Raw genomic sequence first — 19587 nt, forward strand, 5'->3', positions numbered from 1 at the left:
CTTCCTGCTCACTAAAGGTAACTGAGGGAGTGCTGCTTTAGCATACCTAGTTGGGCAGACAACATATGCCAAGAGGCTGCAGGAGACTGGGTAACCACCAAACTCAAACAATCTAGTTACACGGAAGACAACACAGCTGGAAGTGCCAAAGACGTATCTCTTTTCTTGTGAAAAGCTGTCATTTTATATGTTAACCAGCACATACTTTTGTTTCCTATCACTAACTTCAACCTCTTGTGGTCTGCGTAGCACTGAGCTGCCCCCCAAACAGCCACTACGAACCCTGTGCAGATCCTTGTCAGGAAACATGCTTTGGAAAACCCCCCTCCTGCTCTGGTCCCTGCTCTGAGTCCTGTGTGTGTGATCCCAGCTACGTCCTGAGTGCTGGCAAGTGCGTTAAGGAGAACATGTGTGGCTGCAACCACACGAACGGCCAGTATTATGAGGTATGGTGAAGTGGGTCTGATAGGCTGGCAGTGAATCATTTGGTCCCTTGTATTTCAAGTCAGGTCACTTGCAGTCTCTTTATGTCCTCTCTAAAACAACATTTTCATACATACATGCATAAAATGATCTACAAAGAATCATCTGTGCCTGCTATGCTTAATTGTCAATTTTGTTGTCTGTTTGTCAGCCTGGAGAGGAGTTTTTTGAGGAAGACTGCAAGCGAAAATGTTGGTGTGGTGCAGCTGGAATTACCTGTGAAGCCTCTGAATGCCCCCCAATGCATGAATGTAAACTTCAGGATGGAGAGCTGGGCTGCTATCCTACGAGTATGTTTGTAATGTTCACACCTAAAAGAAACACAGCAAAGCTGTAGCCATTATATTCTAAGTAGGTTTCCAGATCTCATGGGTTGGACTGCCAACCTGAAAAGTTTTGCAACTGTGTTTGACGTGATGCTGTAGACTTTGTCAAAGTTCTCAAACTAGCATTTTCTATCCCTGCTCAAATATACATAATTAGACTGAGTAATGGAAGATAGAGAAGCACAACCCAGAGGTGTCTTCACTTTCAGTAACAGTGAAATGTTTATGTGTGTGTTTTTGTTTCTTTTGCTCTCTTCTGTACATTGTTTCTATAACAATACTTGTTACATGCATTTCTTCGTAATACAAAATCACAGAGTTGAAGAAAAGAAATGCCAATAATACAAATTTTTGTCTAGTCAGGAAATGATATATTCTTTGCATCTATTTTAATGCCAGTATAAGTCCAAAGCAGCAGTGAACTGCACTGTTCTTAGGTAATTGTTCTACAGTGGCTTCATCTGCGTTTCAGTCTGATGTTCCTGATGTTTTTCCCTCTCTCAGGCTTCCAGGATTGTGTAGTTTCTGGGGATCCACACTACAACACCTTTGACAAGAAGTACTACACCTTCATGGGAACCTGTACTTACACACTGGCCAGAACCTGTAGGAACAGCACAGGTACACACCAATTTGAGACATTTATTCATTAAGATGTTTGGGTTTCATTGCACCTGTTCTAGTCTTGCCACACCACACACACAAATTAATCCATGTTTAAATGAGCTAAATTTACTCATTCATTATTTTCATCACAAAGCATGACACATGTTGTTTTCATTCATGTTTGCTGCAAAAAGAAGACACTGAATGTCAGTGGTGGTTTGTATGTTAATGCCAATATCTGCCAATTTTAACCTTTAATAGAAACACACAATATTCCTGATTGTCGTGGTCTTCCCTGTGCAGGCCCTTGGTTCTCTGTGGAGGCAAAGAATGAAGAGAGAGGAGTTGCAGGAGTGTCATACCTGAAGAAGCTATATGTGACAGTGGATGGAATTACTGTGACCCTTTTGAAGAGCAGTACGACACTGGTCAGTATATGAATGAATTACTATCTGTTATATTTCCCATCTTTAGGTATAATGTGTGCCAACAGACATCCCACACACTAGTTGTATCATCACCATGGATGTCTTATGTCTACACATAACTGACATTTTAGCAAAACAACTAATCTGAAATTATATCTTTAGTTAATTTGTTGCTAACACCTTGCCAAAAAGCAGTTTTTTCCCATTTTATCAATTGAACCTATACAAATGCCTAAGATAACACAGTGTGATAGGCATAAAGCAGTATCTTTCTTGCTTGTTAAAATTATACAAAGTCTGTTTTTGCCTGACATACTGCACACTCCACACTCTTTGTACTTTTATACTCCCTGACCTGTCCACCAATTAGACGTTTACACAGTCTGTTTAACGTCTTCATATTATCTTTTTCTTCATCATTGAATCAGGTGAACGGAGTACGGGTGGCTCTTCCCCACTCCCCCTCTCCTCTCATGTCTATTAGTCTTGCTGGTCAGTTCATCACGCTTCAAACATCCTTTGGCCTGAGGGTGCGTTGGGATGGAAACCATTATGCCCAGATCTCAGTTCCCAGGTTAGTATAAATATTGGTTTGAACCATTTTGATATTGTAGAACTTCTTTTTATTTGCTTTATACATTCATACAATACACCTGACCACTGTCGCCATTGTTCCATCATTCTTTTTTTAATGACCACTTTCCTCTGATGCAACCATAACCTAATGATCTGAAGAAACTCTGGTAGATAACGATCTAAACTGCTGAATGTCACCAGTTGTTTTATGTATGTTGTGAAAACTTAAAAAAAAACATAGCAGTCCATTTGTTTGCACATCGTGGACATATGCAACTTTTAATATATGCTAACGATGACCTGGTTTATTGTATCAGGGATTTTTGCATTCTCTTCATTTGTTTCTAGAATTACAATAAAAGGCCAAGCAACACCTTATTATACATTGCAAATATTCTAAAGATTGTCTTATGTTAATCCTACATATCCTGACTTGACTTTGTCCTACCAGCTCCTACTATGACCAAATGTGTGGCCTTTGTGGTGACTATGATGGGAACCCAGACAATGACTTCAATAAACCAGATGGCACTGTGGCAGGAAATACTAATGACTTTGGGAATAGCTGGCAGACCGAAGACGATGAAGATGACTCGTGAGTTCAAACACATTTATCTTACTGTCTTTTGGATTTCTTCTGGTTATGTCTTTTGTTACCTTACTGTCGGACTCTTCCTGACACACTGAAGAGAATGTAACTGTGTTTTGTATTTGTATTGACCAGATGTACCCCAGGAACAAATCCTGATCCAGACTGTGACCCCGACTTGGAAGCTGAAGTTGTAAAACCAGAGAAATGTGGCAAAATTACAGACCCTACTGGACCCTTCAGGTAAGAATTCACAACCCCTCCACTTTTGGTTATCAACTTAGTTAAACTGGTGGGATGCCTGGTAATCACCCAACTGACCTGTAAAATACGAAAAAATCTTTTCAATACTATTATTGTAATGCTGTAATGAAGCTTTCTGGCACTGGGATGCCAATTTCGTTCTTTGTCCCTCATTCTCAAACGCAGCAGCAAGCTTTCTACCAACGAGTTGCCAGTTTCTCTCCATCTATTGTTGCAAAAAGCAGCAGTGCACCCTTCTAGCACTGGAATCCCAGGTTCTGTCTATATCCCTCCTGTGCAAATGCAACAGCGAGCTTTAGGCACCAGGATGCCAAGTTCTCGTTCCTCATTCCCAAATGCATCAGCAAGGTTTTCTACCAAGTTGCTTCTAGTTTCTCTTTCCCTCTATCCCTCCTTCTCTAAGTGCAGCAGCTAAATTTTTGGCACTGGGTTACCAGGTTCTCTGTCTCTATCCTTCCTTTGCAAATGTAGCAGCAAGCTTTTGGTGTCGGGATGCCAGGTTTCTTTCTCTATCCCTCCCCTGCAAACACAGCAGCAAGCTTTTAGCACCAGGATGCCTTGTTCTCTTTCTCTATTCCTACTTTATAAATGCAGGAGCAAGCATTTGGCACCAGGTTGCCAGTAATCCTTCTCTCTGTCCCTCCTACACAAAATGCAGCAGCATGCTTTTTTGCACTGGGATGCCAGGTTCTCTTTATCTATGCCTCCTTTGCAAATATAGAAGCAACCTTTTGACACCCTGATGCCAGGGTTCTCTATCCTTATCCCTCCGTTGCAAACGCAGGAGAAAGCTTTTGGCACCAGGTTGCCAGTTCCCCTTCTCTCTATCCCTTCTTAGCAAAAATTCAGCAGGAAACACTTTTTGGCACTATGATGCCAGGTTCTCTTTCTCTGTCCCTCCTTTGCAAATGTAGCAGCAAGCTTTTGGAACCGGGAATCCGGGTTTCTTTCTCTATTCGTCCTCTACAAATGCAGCAGCAAGGTTTTAGCACTGGGATGCCATGCTCTCTTTCTCTATTCCTCTTTTACAAATGCAGCAGCATACTTTTGGCACCAGGATGCCAGGTTCTTGTCTTTCACTCGCAAACGCAGTAGCAAGCTTTTCTTCCCTCTTTCCCTTCTTAGCAAAATCCAGGATCATTCTTTTTGGCACCGGGATGCCAGTTTCTCTTCCCTCTATCCCGCTTTCACAAATGTAGCAGCAAGCATTTCCTAATAACTGCAATACCAGTGTCCATGCATCTATACATCTTTCGCAAAATTTATCATTGCACGTTACTGACACCATGTTACCAGTCTTTGTCTCCATATCGGACATTTGCAAACACAGCAGTAAACATTCCTCATACCAGGATGCCAGTTTCTCCATTTTGTTCCCTCGACTACAAAGTGCAGCAGTTAAGCAGTTAAGTATCTGGCTTTGACTGCAGAAGAGTTCAAGACATCTGAACACCCCCGTGCACATAATTCCTTAAGGCATCCCTTCACTTCTCATGTGCTTTCACTAGCATCATCCAAATCCTTCTTTCTTGACACAGTCATTCCATTCTCCAAACCAAGGTTCTGAAAACATCCAAAATGACTTAATCATCTTCTATGAGGTTCAGTGGAAATCTGCTCGGCTCTCTGCTGGTTTTGGGGGCTATCATTATGGAAGGCTCTTTTCCTCTAATCAGTCCTTCAATTCAACCAACCCTTCCAAAACTGCTTACCGTCATCTCTCGTCAAGCCATTACCTCAAGTCTTAAAATCCAGGCATGCGTCCATCCAGGCTCCGGATCAGTCGAGCCACGTCGCTACTCGATCGAGGGTTCTCGTCTTTCATCTATTAAAGTCTTTCATTGTCTGAAATTTCCATATTAAGCGCCTTGAGGCAACTGTTGTTGTGATTTGGTGCTGTATACATAAATTGAATTGAAAATTGAATTATTACTGCAGAGGTCTTTGACCTTCATAATTCAAAGTTATTGCTGCTTCTCGGGGCTGCATTCTTTGGGGATCTGCCAGACCCGGGAGCCGCTAGGCCAGTACCCAGCGATGCCTTCCCCAAACCGCAGTTCAATTCATGTTTAAGCTTTTCACCTTTATCTACTAAAACACTTTCAAAACTAAAATGAGGATGTGGCCCCAGCTAGTGAATTGTTGCTAAACTAATGCAAGAGTTATTGACTGTTCCACCCCAAATGTAGTTTGTTTTTTTGAACTCAGATTTTCAGTATATATGAGCCTCTGCCTTTTCCTGCCTAAGCTAAGTGAGTGTTTTTCTCTGTTACAGGGAGTGCATCAGTGTAGTTAATCCCACTCCATTCTTCCAAAGCTGTGTGTTTGACATGTGTCAGTTCAACGGCCAGCAGCACGTGCTGTGTGACCAGCTCCAGGCCTACACTGATGCATGTCATAGTGCTGGAGCCAAAGTCTACCAATGGAGAACTCCAGACTTCTGCCGTAAGTTTGAATCTGACATATACTAAATATATCTATATTATATATGATAGTTTAATAATAATATCAGCTGTGCTTTGTGAACATCATAAAGTATATATAAAACATAGTCACAGTGACATCACCCATTGGCTTGATAAGCCCCATTCTGAAGCATGAATGAATAAAGCCTTGAATAATACCTTTTCATGTTGGAAACATGAACCTTCAGCATTTTCGCTTTTAAATGGGGTGCATGCCATAGCTTCTCCATTTGGAAGTTGTCTCCACCTGTAAATATAACTAAGATATATTACATCCTGCTCACCAACATTATAATTGAACTTATAATCATATTTAGAATTGAATAGGGAGAAGAGGTTAAGATACAGTGCACAATCCTGAAACCAATGTAAAATGATCAATGCAGTTAATACTGTCCTTGCTTTCATTTATGACACTGCACAAAGTAAAATCAATATGAGATACGTAGATGCCCTGTCTTTGAATCATCCTACTCCCCCCCTCCCTTCTCTGTTGCCATTTGTCCACCATTGTTCCCTCTCATTATTGTTCATCCCTGTGTTTGTCCACACAGCTCTGACCTGTCCTCCCAATAGCTCCTACTCCCTTTGTGTGAGTTCATGTCCTGAGACATGTCTCGGTGTGGTGGGACCACCTGGCTGTGAGGAAGTGTGTGTGGAGGGTTGTGAGTGTAACCCTGGCTTCATTCTCAGTGATGACAAATGTGTGGAACTGAGAGACTGTGGTTGTGTGGACCCCAGTGGAACCTATCACCCTGTAAGTGGAAACAGCCTCCAAACAATTAAAACCATATTCAATTTGCCTTTAAAATGTGCTAAGCTCATGCTAACATCATTTTCAGTCCTCTTTATAACTTCAACAGGAGAGACACCAAAAGACACACAGACCCTACAGTACATAAGAAATCAAAACTCAACTAAATTAAGGGTGCATAGACTGCAGCGAACTGTTGGCACAAAAATATTGGTTTTACAACAAAGATTTTTACTTTCAACTTATCAAGCACAGATTATATTTATTATACTGTATTTTACCTGACTGGTGTTATAGCACTTGTATTTATGTCAGAGCATTTATATACTGGTGCCACCACAATTAGCAAGCTCAAAATCAATAAATAAATGAGTGTAGGTTGGCCTAATTAGATGTACAAGAAAGAATTACATGACAAGTTTTCTGATTATTTTTTGCATTCTGTGTACATTTGTCAGGTGGGCGATGACTGGTACTTGGAGGGTTGTGAACAAAAGTGTATGTGTCACAGTGGAGGTCTGCTACAGTGTCATAACACCAGCTGTAACCCAACTACTGAGAGCTGCAAACTACAAGATGGAGAATATGAATGCCACCCTCTGGGTATGTTAATCACACAGCTTCACATATATCTAAAGGATATAATATATTAAAGATTTCTGTTGAGGCTTCTATTGAGTCTTGAGCGAGTTATCCATCTTATACAGCGGCTCCACAATCTGCGATACATGTGTTTATCATTGAGTGAGTGTGACAGAGAAAGAGCTGCATGAATGCATGGATGTGGATTATAGTGTCAAGTGCTTTATCCGATTGGTCCTAGAAATGCAGTAAATAAATGCAGTTAATTTAGCAACAGGCGCTCAAAACCTCCACTGTCTCAACTGATGTTGTTAGTTTGGACTGAGTTTGTTAAGACTGAATAATAACTTCCTACCTTTGTTGTTCCTGAAAGAGTATCTGCTCATTTTCCAGTAATCCTTTTTCTTTCTATCCAGACCTGTGTCCTCCTAATGCAGAGTATATAGAGTGCGGTCCAGCTTGCATTCCTACATGTATGGAACCCTCTACCAACTGTTCTGGCTCCTGCATCACTGGGTGTTTCTGCAAACCAGGCTTTGTCTTCAAAGGACGGCACTGCGTGCCACTGGACAAGTGTGGTTGTTTAGATGACAACAATAACTATTATGAGGTCAGATGTCCTAGTTAGTACTGTGTACAGTGTACATTTAAAGACATACAGTATACTTTCTCAGTACTGATTGTTTTCATTTTATCCAGCCTGGTGAGATAGTATTTGGAGACGGCTGCACAAAGCTGTGTCGCTGTGCAGGGAACTACACTTTGGAATGTGTTGATAACTCCTGTGACCCCACTGAAGAGTGTCGAGAGGTTAATGGTGTTGCAGGCTGTTATCCTAAAGGTAATAATGTTTGTTGACTTTATTGTTGTTGACTTGATTTAATGCAGTGTAATAAATGACATCTGCACAAGGAGCACCTTGTGTTGTGCTTTACAGTCAGTCGGTATAACTTGATAGTTGAAGGTGTGGAAATTACAATTTTCTCATTTATTATTCCTTTAGGTACATCCACGTGCATAGCATCTGGCGATCCACACTACACCAGCTTTGACAAACGCAAATATGACTTCATGGGCAACTGCAGCTATCTGATGTCTAGTCCATGCAATGACACAACTGTGCCCTACTTTGAGGTCCATACTGACAATGAAAACCGGTATAACAGGCCGACCATCTCCTATGTGAATGCCGTACATGTATACGCACGGATGGTAAAGATCTCCATTCTCAAAGGTGGCACTGTGCAGGTAAGACATGAGAGGAAGAAACAGGATGTTTTGCATGTCAAAACCAATCACGCTTTCACGTTATCAGGCACTACTGCATTACAAACAAACATCATTCTGTGGTACAAATCACTGCACATGCTCAGGAACACTTCTGAAAACCACTACAATTGACCATGGAAAGAAACTTACACTTACATTTAGCACTTAGTTCCTCCTACGCCGAGCGACGCATCGGGTACCTAACAATCTCCATCGATGTCAGTCAGGGGCGACTGTTTCAGCTTCGTCCCAGGCGATGTCTACGGTTTTCAGATCATCCATGAACGTTCGACGCCATGTGATATTTGGTCGGCCTTGCTTTCGCTGGTTCTGCCGAAGGCTTCTTCCTGTTAAAAGACGCCTTTGTCACCAAAGTGCTTGCTCAATGGGGTCATATGATTATTGTTTTTTTTCTCTGTATGTATTATTGTAGGGTCTACCTTAAAATAAAAGGCGCCTAGAGGTGACTGTTGTTGTGATTTGGCACTATATTAAAAAAAATTGAATTTAAATGAATTGAACTGGAGACGTCGGAGGACACCGGCAGCCTTCCCTACTCTGAAGTTGACATCTTGATCAGAGATCCAGTCATTCGAGATGATGCTGCCCAGATATGTGAAATTTTCCACCTTTTCAGCACGTTATTGGTTGGTTATGACGGGAACATGGGAACTTGTGTATCCAACTCGGAGTACTTTAGTTTTCTTGGCGCTGATTCGTAATCCGACTTTCGTCACCTCCCTCTGCAAAGCTGCAGTCCACTCTTGGAGGTCTTCCGTAGTCGAGCCCAGTAGGGCGATGTCGTCCAGGAAGTCCAAGTCGATGAGATTGCTCGTGCCAGGGGACACCGATGCCAGCTTGGTCAACTGATCATTGCATGATTAAGTCAATTACCAACAGGAAGAGGAAAGGCAATAGCACCCATCCCTGTCAAACGCAGGTATTGATCTTGAAGAAATCCGTTGAGAAATCATCTGTCCGGACGCAGAAGCGGGAGTTGGAGTAGAGACCACAAAAGGCATCTACAAACTGCTGGAGGACTCCATATTGATGTAGGATAGCCCTTAGAGTCGGCCGGTGGACGTTGTCAAAAGCCTTCTTGAAGTCGTTGAAATTAATAGAAATCTTCCTTTGCTATTCCAATGTTTGTTCAATGATCATGTGGAGGGTGAAGATGTGCTCGATGCACGACTGGCCACTCCGAAAGCCAGCAAGCTCTTCTCACAATCGTTCGTCTACTGTGCGTCATAGCCAATTCAAAAGAATGAGGCAAAGCACTTTCCTGGGTACCGACAGCAGCGTGATGCACCAGCAGTTGTTACAGTCACCGAAATCGCCTTTCGGGAAGTTTGGTGATGACGCCTTTTGCCCATTCATAGGGTACATGCGATGTTGACCAGCAGGCGTTTAGGGGTCTTCTAATGGCGGCATCCAACTGGGCTTCGTCGTGCTTCAGTATTGTAGGTAGGAACTCGTCCAGGCCAGCAGCCTTTCCACTCTTGAGGAGTCAGATCGCTGTCTTGACTTCGGCGTCGCTGATTTTTCCGATATCGACAGGAAGAAGATCCATGGAGGGTGCAAGTTCTTCGGCCTCGAACAGGTGGAGTGGCTCGGGCAGGTTTAAAGTATCGCAGAACTTTTTGGCTCAACGTTGGTCTTGCTCAGCTTCAGTGAGGAGGACTCGTCGATTTTGTCTCGGATTGGGGCCAAGCGCCAACAGCGAGCCCAGTTAGATCTCGTACAATGCGATTTAAGATTCGGGTATCGTTTTGGTTGACTGTTTTCTTGGGCATCCATGCCTTTGGCTTCGATCCACTCTCGCTTGTCATGCCGGCAGCTGCGTTTGACATGTCGGGCAAGAGCTGAGTTGTTCAGACATCATTGGTATGATCAAGGAACGTTTCTTTTCAGTTACAGATAGTAATGTTGTGACATGGGTAATTCAAAAATGAAAATGTTGGCTAATAATTGACCAGATTTGATGTACTGTGCCTATTTTCCCATACAGGTTAATGGGACCAATGTCAATCTGCCACTGTCCCCGGCCCCCGGTATTTCTGTGTTCAAGTCAGGAAAACACTACACTGTCTCCATGAACTTTGGTGTGACGGTTCGATATGATGGAAACACCTTTATGGACATAAAAATGATCGAAGAGTGAGTGAAAACCAACTTCATGGTTCCCTTATTAAATGGTGTTTTAATCAAAAATTCACCAGTTCAGAAATGTACACCCATACTGATACAACTAAAAATACTGTAAGCAGTAATAAGGTGATAAAGGCAGGAAATAATGGCAAGGATACTTTATTTAAACAATTTAGCAGCTTCAGCAACACAAACAGCTCACTCAAACTTTCAAGATGAGATGTAGTTCTGACTAAGTTGCTTATCTTTCTTGCATGAGACACTAACAGTCATTTTCTGCAATCTGCAGCTATCAGAACAAGCTTTGTGGCCTGTGTGGCAACTATGATGGAGATACTAAAGATGACTTCCGCAAACCAGATGGAAGCTTAGCTGAAAATGCCAATGACTTTGGACACAGTTGGAACATGAATCCAGAGTGAGTATTGCATAGATGCAAGTGTAAAGAAACATTTACATTGACAAAAGACAAATGTTCTAAAGATGAGAGTCTGTCTTGACAGATGTAATAAGAAGCCCAACACTACCATCCCTGGGTGCAATGAAGAAGAACAGGAACTGTATGAAAGCTCTGGATATTGTGGCATTCTGCTGGACAAAAATGGACCTTTTGCTGTGTGCCATCCCAAAGTCAACCCCAATGTATGTTCATGTAGAGGATAGTGCACATATAATAAACAAATGTGGAACAGGTCCTTATTCAGAGCTTGTTGTATTTGTGTATGTGTGTGTGCATTCAGGTTGAAAATGTGATATTAGTAATAGTGGAATAATTTGAATATGTGGTTTTAGATGGTCACATAATATAAAGCATTGTAACAAAGTGATTGTTTGTTCTCAGAATTACTTCAGGGACTGTGTCTTTGACTTGTGTGAGCTGGATGGAGCCAAGCCCATTTTGTGTGAAGCCATTGAAGCCTATGTCAATGAATGCCAAGATCGTGGGGTCAACCTTGGACCATGGAGGAATGAAACCTTCTGCCGTGAGTATTGGAAGGACAAATGATTTCATTTAGTAGTAAAATATCTTTAGGTATATCATTAGGTAAAAATCAGCTTGGCCGAGTAGTTGGGAGAAAATAACACAAAGAAGTTTATGTCAGTTTTGATTTGAGGAAGAGTACTTCATACGGGCTTCCTGCTCACTAAAGTTAACTGAGGGAGTGCTGCTTTAGCATACCTAGTTGGGCAGACAACATATGCCAAGAGGCTGCAGGAGACTGGGTTACCACCAAACTCACACAATCTAGTTATACGGACGACAACACAGCTGGAAGTGCCAAAGACATATCTCTTTTCTTGTGAAAAGCTGTCATTTTATATGTTAACCAGCACATACTTTTGTTTCCTATCACCAACTTTAACCTCTTGTGGTCTGCGTAGCACTGAGCTGCCCCCCAAACAGCCACTACGAACCTTGTGCAGATCCTTGTCAGGAAACATGCTTTGGAAAACCCCCCTCCTGCTCTGGTCCCTGTTCTGAGTCCTGTGTGTGTGATCCCAGCTATGTCCTGAGTGCTGGCAAGTGCGTTAAGGAGAACATGTGTGGCTGCAACCACACGAACGGCCAGTATTATGAGGTATGGTGAAGTGGGTCTGATAGGCCAGCAGTGAATCATTTGGTCCTTTGTATTTCAAGTCAGGTCACTTGCAGTCTCTTTATGTCCTCTCTAAAACAACATTTTCATACATACATGCATAAAATGATCTACAAAGAATCATCTGTGCCTGCTATGCTTAATTGTCAATTTTGTTGTCTGATTGTCAGCCTGGAGAGGAGTTTTTTGAGGAAGACTGCAAGCGAAAATGTTGGTGTGGTGCAGCTGGAATTACCTGTGAAGCCTCTGAATGCCCCCCAATGCATGAATGTAAACTTCAGGATGGAGAGCTGGGCTGCTATCCTACGAGTATGTTTGTAATGTTCACACCTAAAAGAAACACAGCAAAGCTGTAGCCATTATATTCTAAGTAGGTTTCCAGATCTCATGGGTTGGACTGCCAACCTGAAAAGTTTTGCAGCTGTGTTTGACATGATGCTGTAGACTTTGTCAAAGTTCTCAAACTAGCATTTTCTATCCCTGCTCTAATATATATAATTAGACTGAGTAATGGAAGATAGAGAAGCACAACCCAGAGGTGTCTTTTACTTTCAGTAACAGTGAAATATTTATGTGTGTGTTGTTGTGTTTCTTTTGCTCTCTTTTGTACAGTTTGTCTATAACAACACTTGTTACATGCATTTCTTTATAATACAAAATCACAGAGTTGCAGAAAAGAAATGCCAATAATACAAATTTTTGTCTAGTCAGGAAATGATATATTCTTTGCATCTATTTTAATGCCAGTATAAGTCCAAAGCAGCAGTGAACTGCACTGTTATTAGGTAATTGTTCTACAGTGGCTTCATCTGTGTTTCAATCTGATGTTCCTGATGTTTTTCCCTCTCTCAGGCTTCCAGGATTGTGTAGTTTCTGGGGATCCACACTACAACACCTTTGACAAGAAGTACTACAGCTTCATGGGAACCTGTACTTACACACTGGCCAGAACCTGTAGGAACAGCACAGGTACACACCAATTTGAGACATTTATTCATTAAGATGTTTGGGTTTCATTGCACCTGTTCTAGTCTTGCCACACCACACACACAAATTAATCCATGTTTAAATGAGCTAAATTTACTCATTCATTGTTTTCATCACAAAGCATGACACATGTTGTTTTCATTCATGTTTGCTGCAAAAAAAGACACTGAATGTCAGTGGTGGTTTGTATGTTAATGCCAATATCTGCCAATATTCACCTTTAATATAAACACACAATATTCCTGATTGTCGTGGTCTTCCCTGTGCAGGCCCTTGGTTCTCTGTGGAGGCAAAGAATGAAGAGAGAGGAGTTGCAGGAGTGTCATACCTGAGGAAGCTGTATGTGACAGTGGATGGAATTACTGTGACCCTTTTGAAGAGCAGTACGACACTGGTCAGTATATGAATGAATTACTATCTGTTATATTTCCCATCTTTAGGTAAAATGTGTGCCAATAGACATCACACACACTAGTTGTATCATCACCATGGATGTCTTATGTCTACACATAACTGACATTTTAGCAAAGAACTCAAATGATATCTTTAGTTACTTTGTTGCTAACAGCATGTAAAAAAAAACAAAACAGATTTTTCCCATTTTGTCAGTTGAATCTATGCCAAAGATAACACAGTGTGATAGGCATAAAGCAGTATCTTTCTTGCTTGTTAAAACTATACAAAGTCAGTTTTTGCCTGATATACTGCACACTCCACACTCTTTGTACTTTTATACTCCCTGACCTGTCCACCAATTAGACGTTTACACAGTCTGTTTACCATCTTTATATTATCGTTTTCTTCATCACTGAATCAGGTGAACGGAGTACGGGTGGCTCTGCCCCACTCCCCCTCTCCTCTCATGTCTATTAGTCTTGCTGGTCAGTTCATCACGGTTCAAACATCCTTTGGCCTGAGGGTGCGTTGGGATGGAAACCATTATGCCCAGATCTCAGTTCCCAGGTTAGTATAAAAATTGATTTGAACCATTTTGATATTGTAGAACTTCTTTTTATTTGCTTCACACATTCATACAATACACCTGACCACTGTCTCCATTGCTCCATCATTCTTTTTTTGATGACCACTTTCCTCTGATGCAACCATAACCTAACGATCTGAAGAAACTCTGATAGATAACGATCTAAACTGCTGAACATCACCAGTTGTTTTATGTATGTTGTGAAAACTTTTTTAAAAAGACATAGCAGTCCATTTGTGTGCATATCGTGGGCATATGCAATTTTTAATATATACTAACGATGCCCTGGTTTATTTTTGCATTCTCTTCATTTGTTTCTAGAATTACAATAAAGGGCCAAGCAACACCTTATTAAACATTGCAAATTTTCTTAATATTGTGTTATCTTAATCCTACATATCCTGCCTTGACTTTGTCCTACCAGCTCCTACTATGACCAAATGTGTGGCCTTTGCGGTGACTATGATGGGAACCCAGACAATGACTTCACTAAACCAGATGGCACTGTGGCAGGAAATAGCAATGACTTTGGGAACAGCTGGCAGACCGAAGAAGATGAAGATGACTCGTGAGTTCGAACATATCTATCTTTCTGTCTTTTGGATTTCTTATGGTTTTGTCTTTTGTTACCTTACTGTTTACTCTTCCTGACACTTTTGTATTTGTATTGACCAGATGTACCCCAGGAACAAAGCCTGATCCAGACTGTGACCCCAACTTGGAAGCTGAAGTTGTAAAACCAGAGAAATGTGGTAAAATTACAGACTCTACTGGACCCTTCCGGTAAGAATTCAGAACCCCTCCACTGTTGGTTATTGACTTGGTTAAACTGATGGGATTCCTGGGATTTTACAACGTTTTTTTCCTGACCTTGAAAAATCATGAAGTAAATGGCAGAATGCCTGGTAATCACCCAACTGACTTGTAAAATACGAAAAAATCTTTTCAATACTATTATTATAGTGCTGTAATCAACCATCCCGGCACTGGGATGCCAGGTTCGTTCTTTGTCCTTCATTCTCAGACGCAGCAGTAAGCTTTGTACCAACGAGTTTCCAATTTCTCTCCATCTATTGTCGCAAAAAGCAGCAGTGCACCCTCCTGGCACTGCAATGCCAAATTCTTTCTATATCCCTCCTGTGCAAGTGCAACAGCGAGCTTTTTGCACCGGGATGCCAAGGTCTCGTCCCTCATTCCCAAATGCAGCAGCAAGGTTTTCCCTCCATTGCAACAGACCGTTCTCACTCCTGAGGCGTAACATCCTGACGATTTGTCACATCCCGCGGCATGCCTGAGGAATGCGAAAGGTGAACTTTGGCCTCCTTGACGTACGCGCCAGTTTACGGGTGAAATACAGTAGAATTACAGTCCCGCGGTAAAACACGTTCCAGCCATGTATTCCAGCCCTAACCATAACCTTATCCCTAACCTTAACCATAACCTTTTTCCAAACGTTAATGAGCAAATTAATGACGTGAAATAGTGTTTTACAAAGCGATTTGAGGAAAAAGAACGAATGTGTGTGGATTGATTCCAAACGGTTCGTTTTCCTCATTTTTCCGACCTTGTCATTTAGGAATGTGTTGGGTGCCGGATCTGTAACATGTTGATGATTTGTCACCTAGCATAAAGTATTACACCTCAAGAGTGAGAACGTATTGGTTGCAAACACAGCAGCAAGCTTTTAGCACCAGGTTGTCAGTTCTCCTTCCCTGTATCCCTCCTTCTCAAAATGCAGCAGCATGTTTTTTGGCACGGGGATGCCAGGTTTCTTTCTCTATCCCCCCCTTACAAATGCAAGAGCAAGCTTTTGGCACCGGGTTGCCAGTTCCCCTTCTCTCTATTCCTCCTTCTCAAAATGCAGCAGCATGCTTTTTGGCACGGGGATGCCAGGTTTCTTTCTCTATCCCTCCTTTACAAATGCAAGAGCAAGCTTTTGGCACCGGGTTGCCAGTTCCCCTTCTCTCTATTCCTCCTTCACAAAAATTCAGCAGCATGTTTTTTGGCACTGGGATGCCAGGTTTCTTTCTCTGGCCCTCCTTTGCAAATGCAGCAGCATGCTTCTGGCACCGGTATTCCAGGTTCTTGTCCTTCATTTGCAAACCCAGTAGCAAGCTTTTCTTCCTTCTATCCCTTCTTAGCAAAAATTCAGCAGGAAACTCTTTTTGGCACTGGGATGCCAGGTTCTCGTTCTCTGTCCCTCCTTTGCAAATGTAGCAGCAAACATTTGGGACCGGGATTCTGGGTTTCTTTCTCTAGTCGTCCTCTACAAATGCAGTAGCGTGCTTTTTTGCACATGGAGGCCAGGTTCTCTTTCTCTATCCCTCCTTTGCAAATGCAGAAGCAACCTTTTGACACCCAAATGCCAGGTTTCTTTCTGTATCCCTCCTTTACAAATGCAAGAGCAAGCTTTTGACACCAGGTTGCCAGTTCCCCTTCCTTCTATCCCTTCTTCTCAAAATGCAGCAGCGTGCATTTTTGCAGTGGGATGCCAGGTTCTCTATTTCTCTATTTCTCTTTTACAAATGTAGTAGCATGCTTCTGGAACCCCTGATGCCAGGTTCTTTTTCTCTGTCCTTCTATTACAAATGCAACAGCATACTTCTGGCACCGGGATACCAGGTTCTTGTCCTTCATTCGCAAGCGCAGTAGCAAGCTTTTCTTCCCTCTAGCCATCCTCAGCAAAATGCAGCCGCTTGCTTTTTGGCACTGGCATGCCAGTTTCTCTTCCCTCTATCTCTCTTTCAGAAATGTTGCAGCAAGCTTATCCCAATAACTGGAATGCCACTTTCACTGCATCTACCAGGATGCCAATTTAACTGAAGGGACGCCATGTGAAGGGGCGCCTTGTTATCGCTAGCTTACCCAAAGTAAACTAACCAGTCACGCACCCCCTGTCCATCTTCTACTCCAAGACAAGCTCACAGAAGCTTTTACGAGCCCTCAGGCCATTACCTCAAGTCTCAAAATCCAGGCATGCGTCCATCCAGCCTCCGCACCAGTTGAGCCACGTTGCTACCTGGTCGAGGGTTCTCCTCATTCATCTATTAAAGTCTTTCATTGTCCGAAATTTGCTTTGATCTTTTCTCCCGCCATTACTTCCTAATTTTCCGAGCTCATCCATTCTCTGGTATCCTTGACCACCTTGTTGAGGCCATGGGCTGTTTATCTTTACTAGCCTGCCTACCACTTATATTCCTCTCGCTTTCTCTGCGCACATCTTTTGTCCTGCTTTCCTTCTCTCACCTCGACCATTCGCTGCAGATGGGTGCCCTTGCATGGGAATGGTTTTGCCAGAGGTTTTTTCCTGTTAAAAGGGAGTTTTTCCTTCTGACTGAGCACTCGCACGAGTGAGCACTCGTAGGGGTCATATTATGTGTGTTGGGTTTTCTCTGTAGGTATTACTGTAGGGGTTGCCTTACATATAAAGCGCCTTGAGGCGACGGTTGTTGTGATTTGGTGCTGTATACATAAAGTGAATTGAAAATTGAATTATTAATGCAGAGGTCTTTGACTTTCGTAATTCAAAGTTATTACTCCTTCTCGGGGCTGCCTTCTTTGGGGATCTGCTAGGCCAGGAGCGCCGCCAGGCCCCTCTGAGGCCTTGCCCAAACCGCAGCTCAATTCATGTTTAAGTCATTCACCTTTATCTACTAAAACACTTTCAAAACTAAAATGAGGATGTGGCCACAGCTAGTGAATTATTGCTAAACTAATGCAAGAGTTATTGACTGTTCCACCCCAAATGTAGTTTGTTTTTTTGAACTCAGATTTTCAGTATATATGAGCCTCTGCCTTTTCCTGCCTAAGCTAAGTGAGTGTTTTTCTCTGTTACAGGGAGTGCATCAGTGTAGTTAATCCCACTCCATTTTTCCAAAGCTGTGTGTATGACATGTGTCAGTTCAACGGCCAGCAGCACGTGCTGTGTGACCAGCTCCAGGCCTACACTGATGCATGTCATAGTGCTGGAGCCAAAGTCTACCCATGGAGGACTCCAGACTTCTGCCGTACGTTTGAATCTGACATATACTAAATATATCTATATGATATATGATAGTTTAATAATAATATCAGCTGTGCTTTGTGAACATCATAAAGTATATATAAAACATAGTCACAGTGACATCACCCATTGGCTTGATAAGCCCCATTCTGAAGCATGAATGAATAAAGCCTTGAATAATACCTTTTCATGTTGGAAACATGAGCCTTCAGCATTTTCCCTTTTAAATGGGGTGCATGCCATAGCTTCTCCATTTGGAAGTTGTCTCCACCTGTAAATATAACTAAGATATATTACATCCTGCTCACCAGCATTATAATTGAACTTATAATCATATTTATAATTGAATAGGGAGAAGAGGTTAAGATACAGTGCACAATCCTGAACCCAATGTAAAATGATCAATGCAGTTAATACTGTCCTTGCTTTCATTTATGACACTGCACAAAGTAAAATCAATATGAGATACGTAGATGCCCTGTCTTTGAATCATCCTACTCCCCCCCTCCCTTCTCTGTTGCCATTTGTCCACCATTGTTCCCTCTCATTATTGTTCATCCCTGTGTTTGTCCACACAGCCTTGACCTGTCCTCCCAACAGCTCCTACTCCCTTTGTGTGAGTTCATGTCCTGAGACATGTCTTGGTGTGGTGGGACCACCTGGCTGTGAGGAAGTGTGTGTGGAGGGTTGTGAGTGTAACCCTGGCTTCATTCTCAGTGATGACAAATGTGTGGAACTGAGAGACTGTGGCTGTGTGGACCCCAGTGGAACCTATCACCCTGTAAGTGGAAACAGCCTCCAAACAATTAAAACCATATTCCATTTACCTTTAAAATGTGCTAAGCTCATGCTAACATCATTTTCAGTTCTCTTTATATTGTACCACTTCAACAGGAGAGACACCAAAAGACACACAGACCCTACAGTACATAAGAAATCAAAACTCAACTAAATTAAGGGTGCATAGACTGCAGCGAACTGTTGGCACAAAAATATTGGTTTTATAATAAAGATTTTTACTTTCAACTTATCAAGCACAGATTATGTTTATTATACTGTATTTTACCTGACTTTAAAAGACACTGGTGTTATAGCATTTGTATTTATATCAGAGCATTTATATACTGGTGCCACCACAGTAAGCAAGCCCAAAATCAATAAATAAATGAGTGTAGGTAAGTGTAAGTGTAGGTTGGCCTAATTAGTTAGTGGCATACAGAATCCCTGGTTTGCATCCAAATGTATATTTATCATTTAGATCTTTATATTCATGTGATGTATAAGAGAGAATTACATGACAACATTTTGATTGTTTTTTGCATTCTGTGTACATTTGTCAGGTGGGCGATGACTGGTACTTGGAGGGTTGTGAACAAAAGTGTATGTGTCACAGTGGAGGTCTGCTACAGTGTCATAACACCAGCTGTAACCCAACTACTGAGAGCTGCCAACTACAAGATGGAGAATATGAATGCCACCCTCTGGGTATGTTAATCACACAGCTTCACATACATCTAAAGGATATAA

The 19587-nt window shown here is 42.0% G+C and overlaps 1 protein-coding gene across 1 annotated transcript in view; it reads left to right on the forward strand.

The window, feature by feature from the left end:
* Positions 1 to 19587, forward strand: part of LOC134624116 (IgGFc-binding protein-like) — a 44714-nt gene that overhangs the window by 10701 nt on the left and 14426 nt on the right. Inside the window, exons 17-43 of the mRNA XM_063469089.1 lie at positions 250 to 446; positions 635 to 773; positions 1314 to 1430; positions 1719 to 1843; positions 2272 to 2417; positions 2871 to 3014; positions 3144 to 3251; positions 5548 to 5717; positions 6292 to 6494; positions 6950 to 7094; positions 7490 to 7683; positions 7773 to 7914; positions 8077 to 8321; positions 10351 to 10499; positions 10780 to 10908; positions 10994 to 11132; positions 11332 to 11473; positions 11874 to 12070; positions 12259 to 12397; positions 12941 to 13057; positions 13345 to 13469; positions 13893 to 14038; positions 14482 to 14625; positions 14733 to 14840; positions 17895 to 18064; positions 18639 to 18841; positions 19401 to 19545. Coding sequence (XP_063325159.1) covers positions 250 to 446; positions 635 to 773; positions 1314 to 1430; positions 1719 to 1843; positions 2272 to 2417; positions 2871 to 3014; positions 3144 to 3251; positions 5548 to 5717; positions 6292 to 6494; positions 6950 to 7094; positions 7490 to 7683; positions 7773 to 7914; positions 8077 to 8321; positions 10351 to 10499; positions 10780 to 10908; positions 10994 to 11132; positions 11332 to 11473; positions 11874 to 12070; positions 12259 to 12397; positions 12941 to 13057; positions 13345 to 13469; positions 13893 to 14038; positions 14482 to 14625; positions 14733 to 14840; positions 17895 to 18064; positions 18639 to 18841; positions 19401 to 19545 — 4128 coding nt within the window. The remainder of the gene's footprint in view (positions 1 to 249; positions 447 to 634; positions 774 to 1313; positions 1431 to 1718; positions 1844 to 2271; positions 2418 to 2870; positions 3015 to 3143; positions 3252 to 5547; positions 5718 to 6291; positions 6495 to 6949; positions 7095 to 7489; positions 7684 to 7772; positions 7915 to 8076; positions 8322 to 10350; positions 10500 to 10779; positions 10909 to 10993; positions 11133 to 11331; positions 11474 to 11873; positions 12071 to 12258; positions 12398 to 12940; positions 13058 to 13344; positions 13470 to 13892; positions 14039 to 14481; positions 14626 to 14732; positions 14841 to 17894; positions 18065 to 18638; positions 18842 to 19400; positions 19546 to 19587) is intronic.

The sequence above is a fragment of the Pelmatolapia mariae genome, linkage group LG3_W (genome assembly GCF_036321145.2).
Source record: "Pelmatolapia mariae isolate MD_Pm_ZW linkage group LG3_W, Pm_UMD_F_2, whole genome shotgun sequence".
Classification (NCBI taxonomy): domain Eukaryota; kingdom Metazoa; phylum Chordata; class Actinopteri; order Cichliformes; family Cichlidae; genus Pelmatolapia; species Pelmatolapia mariae.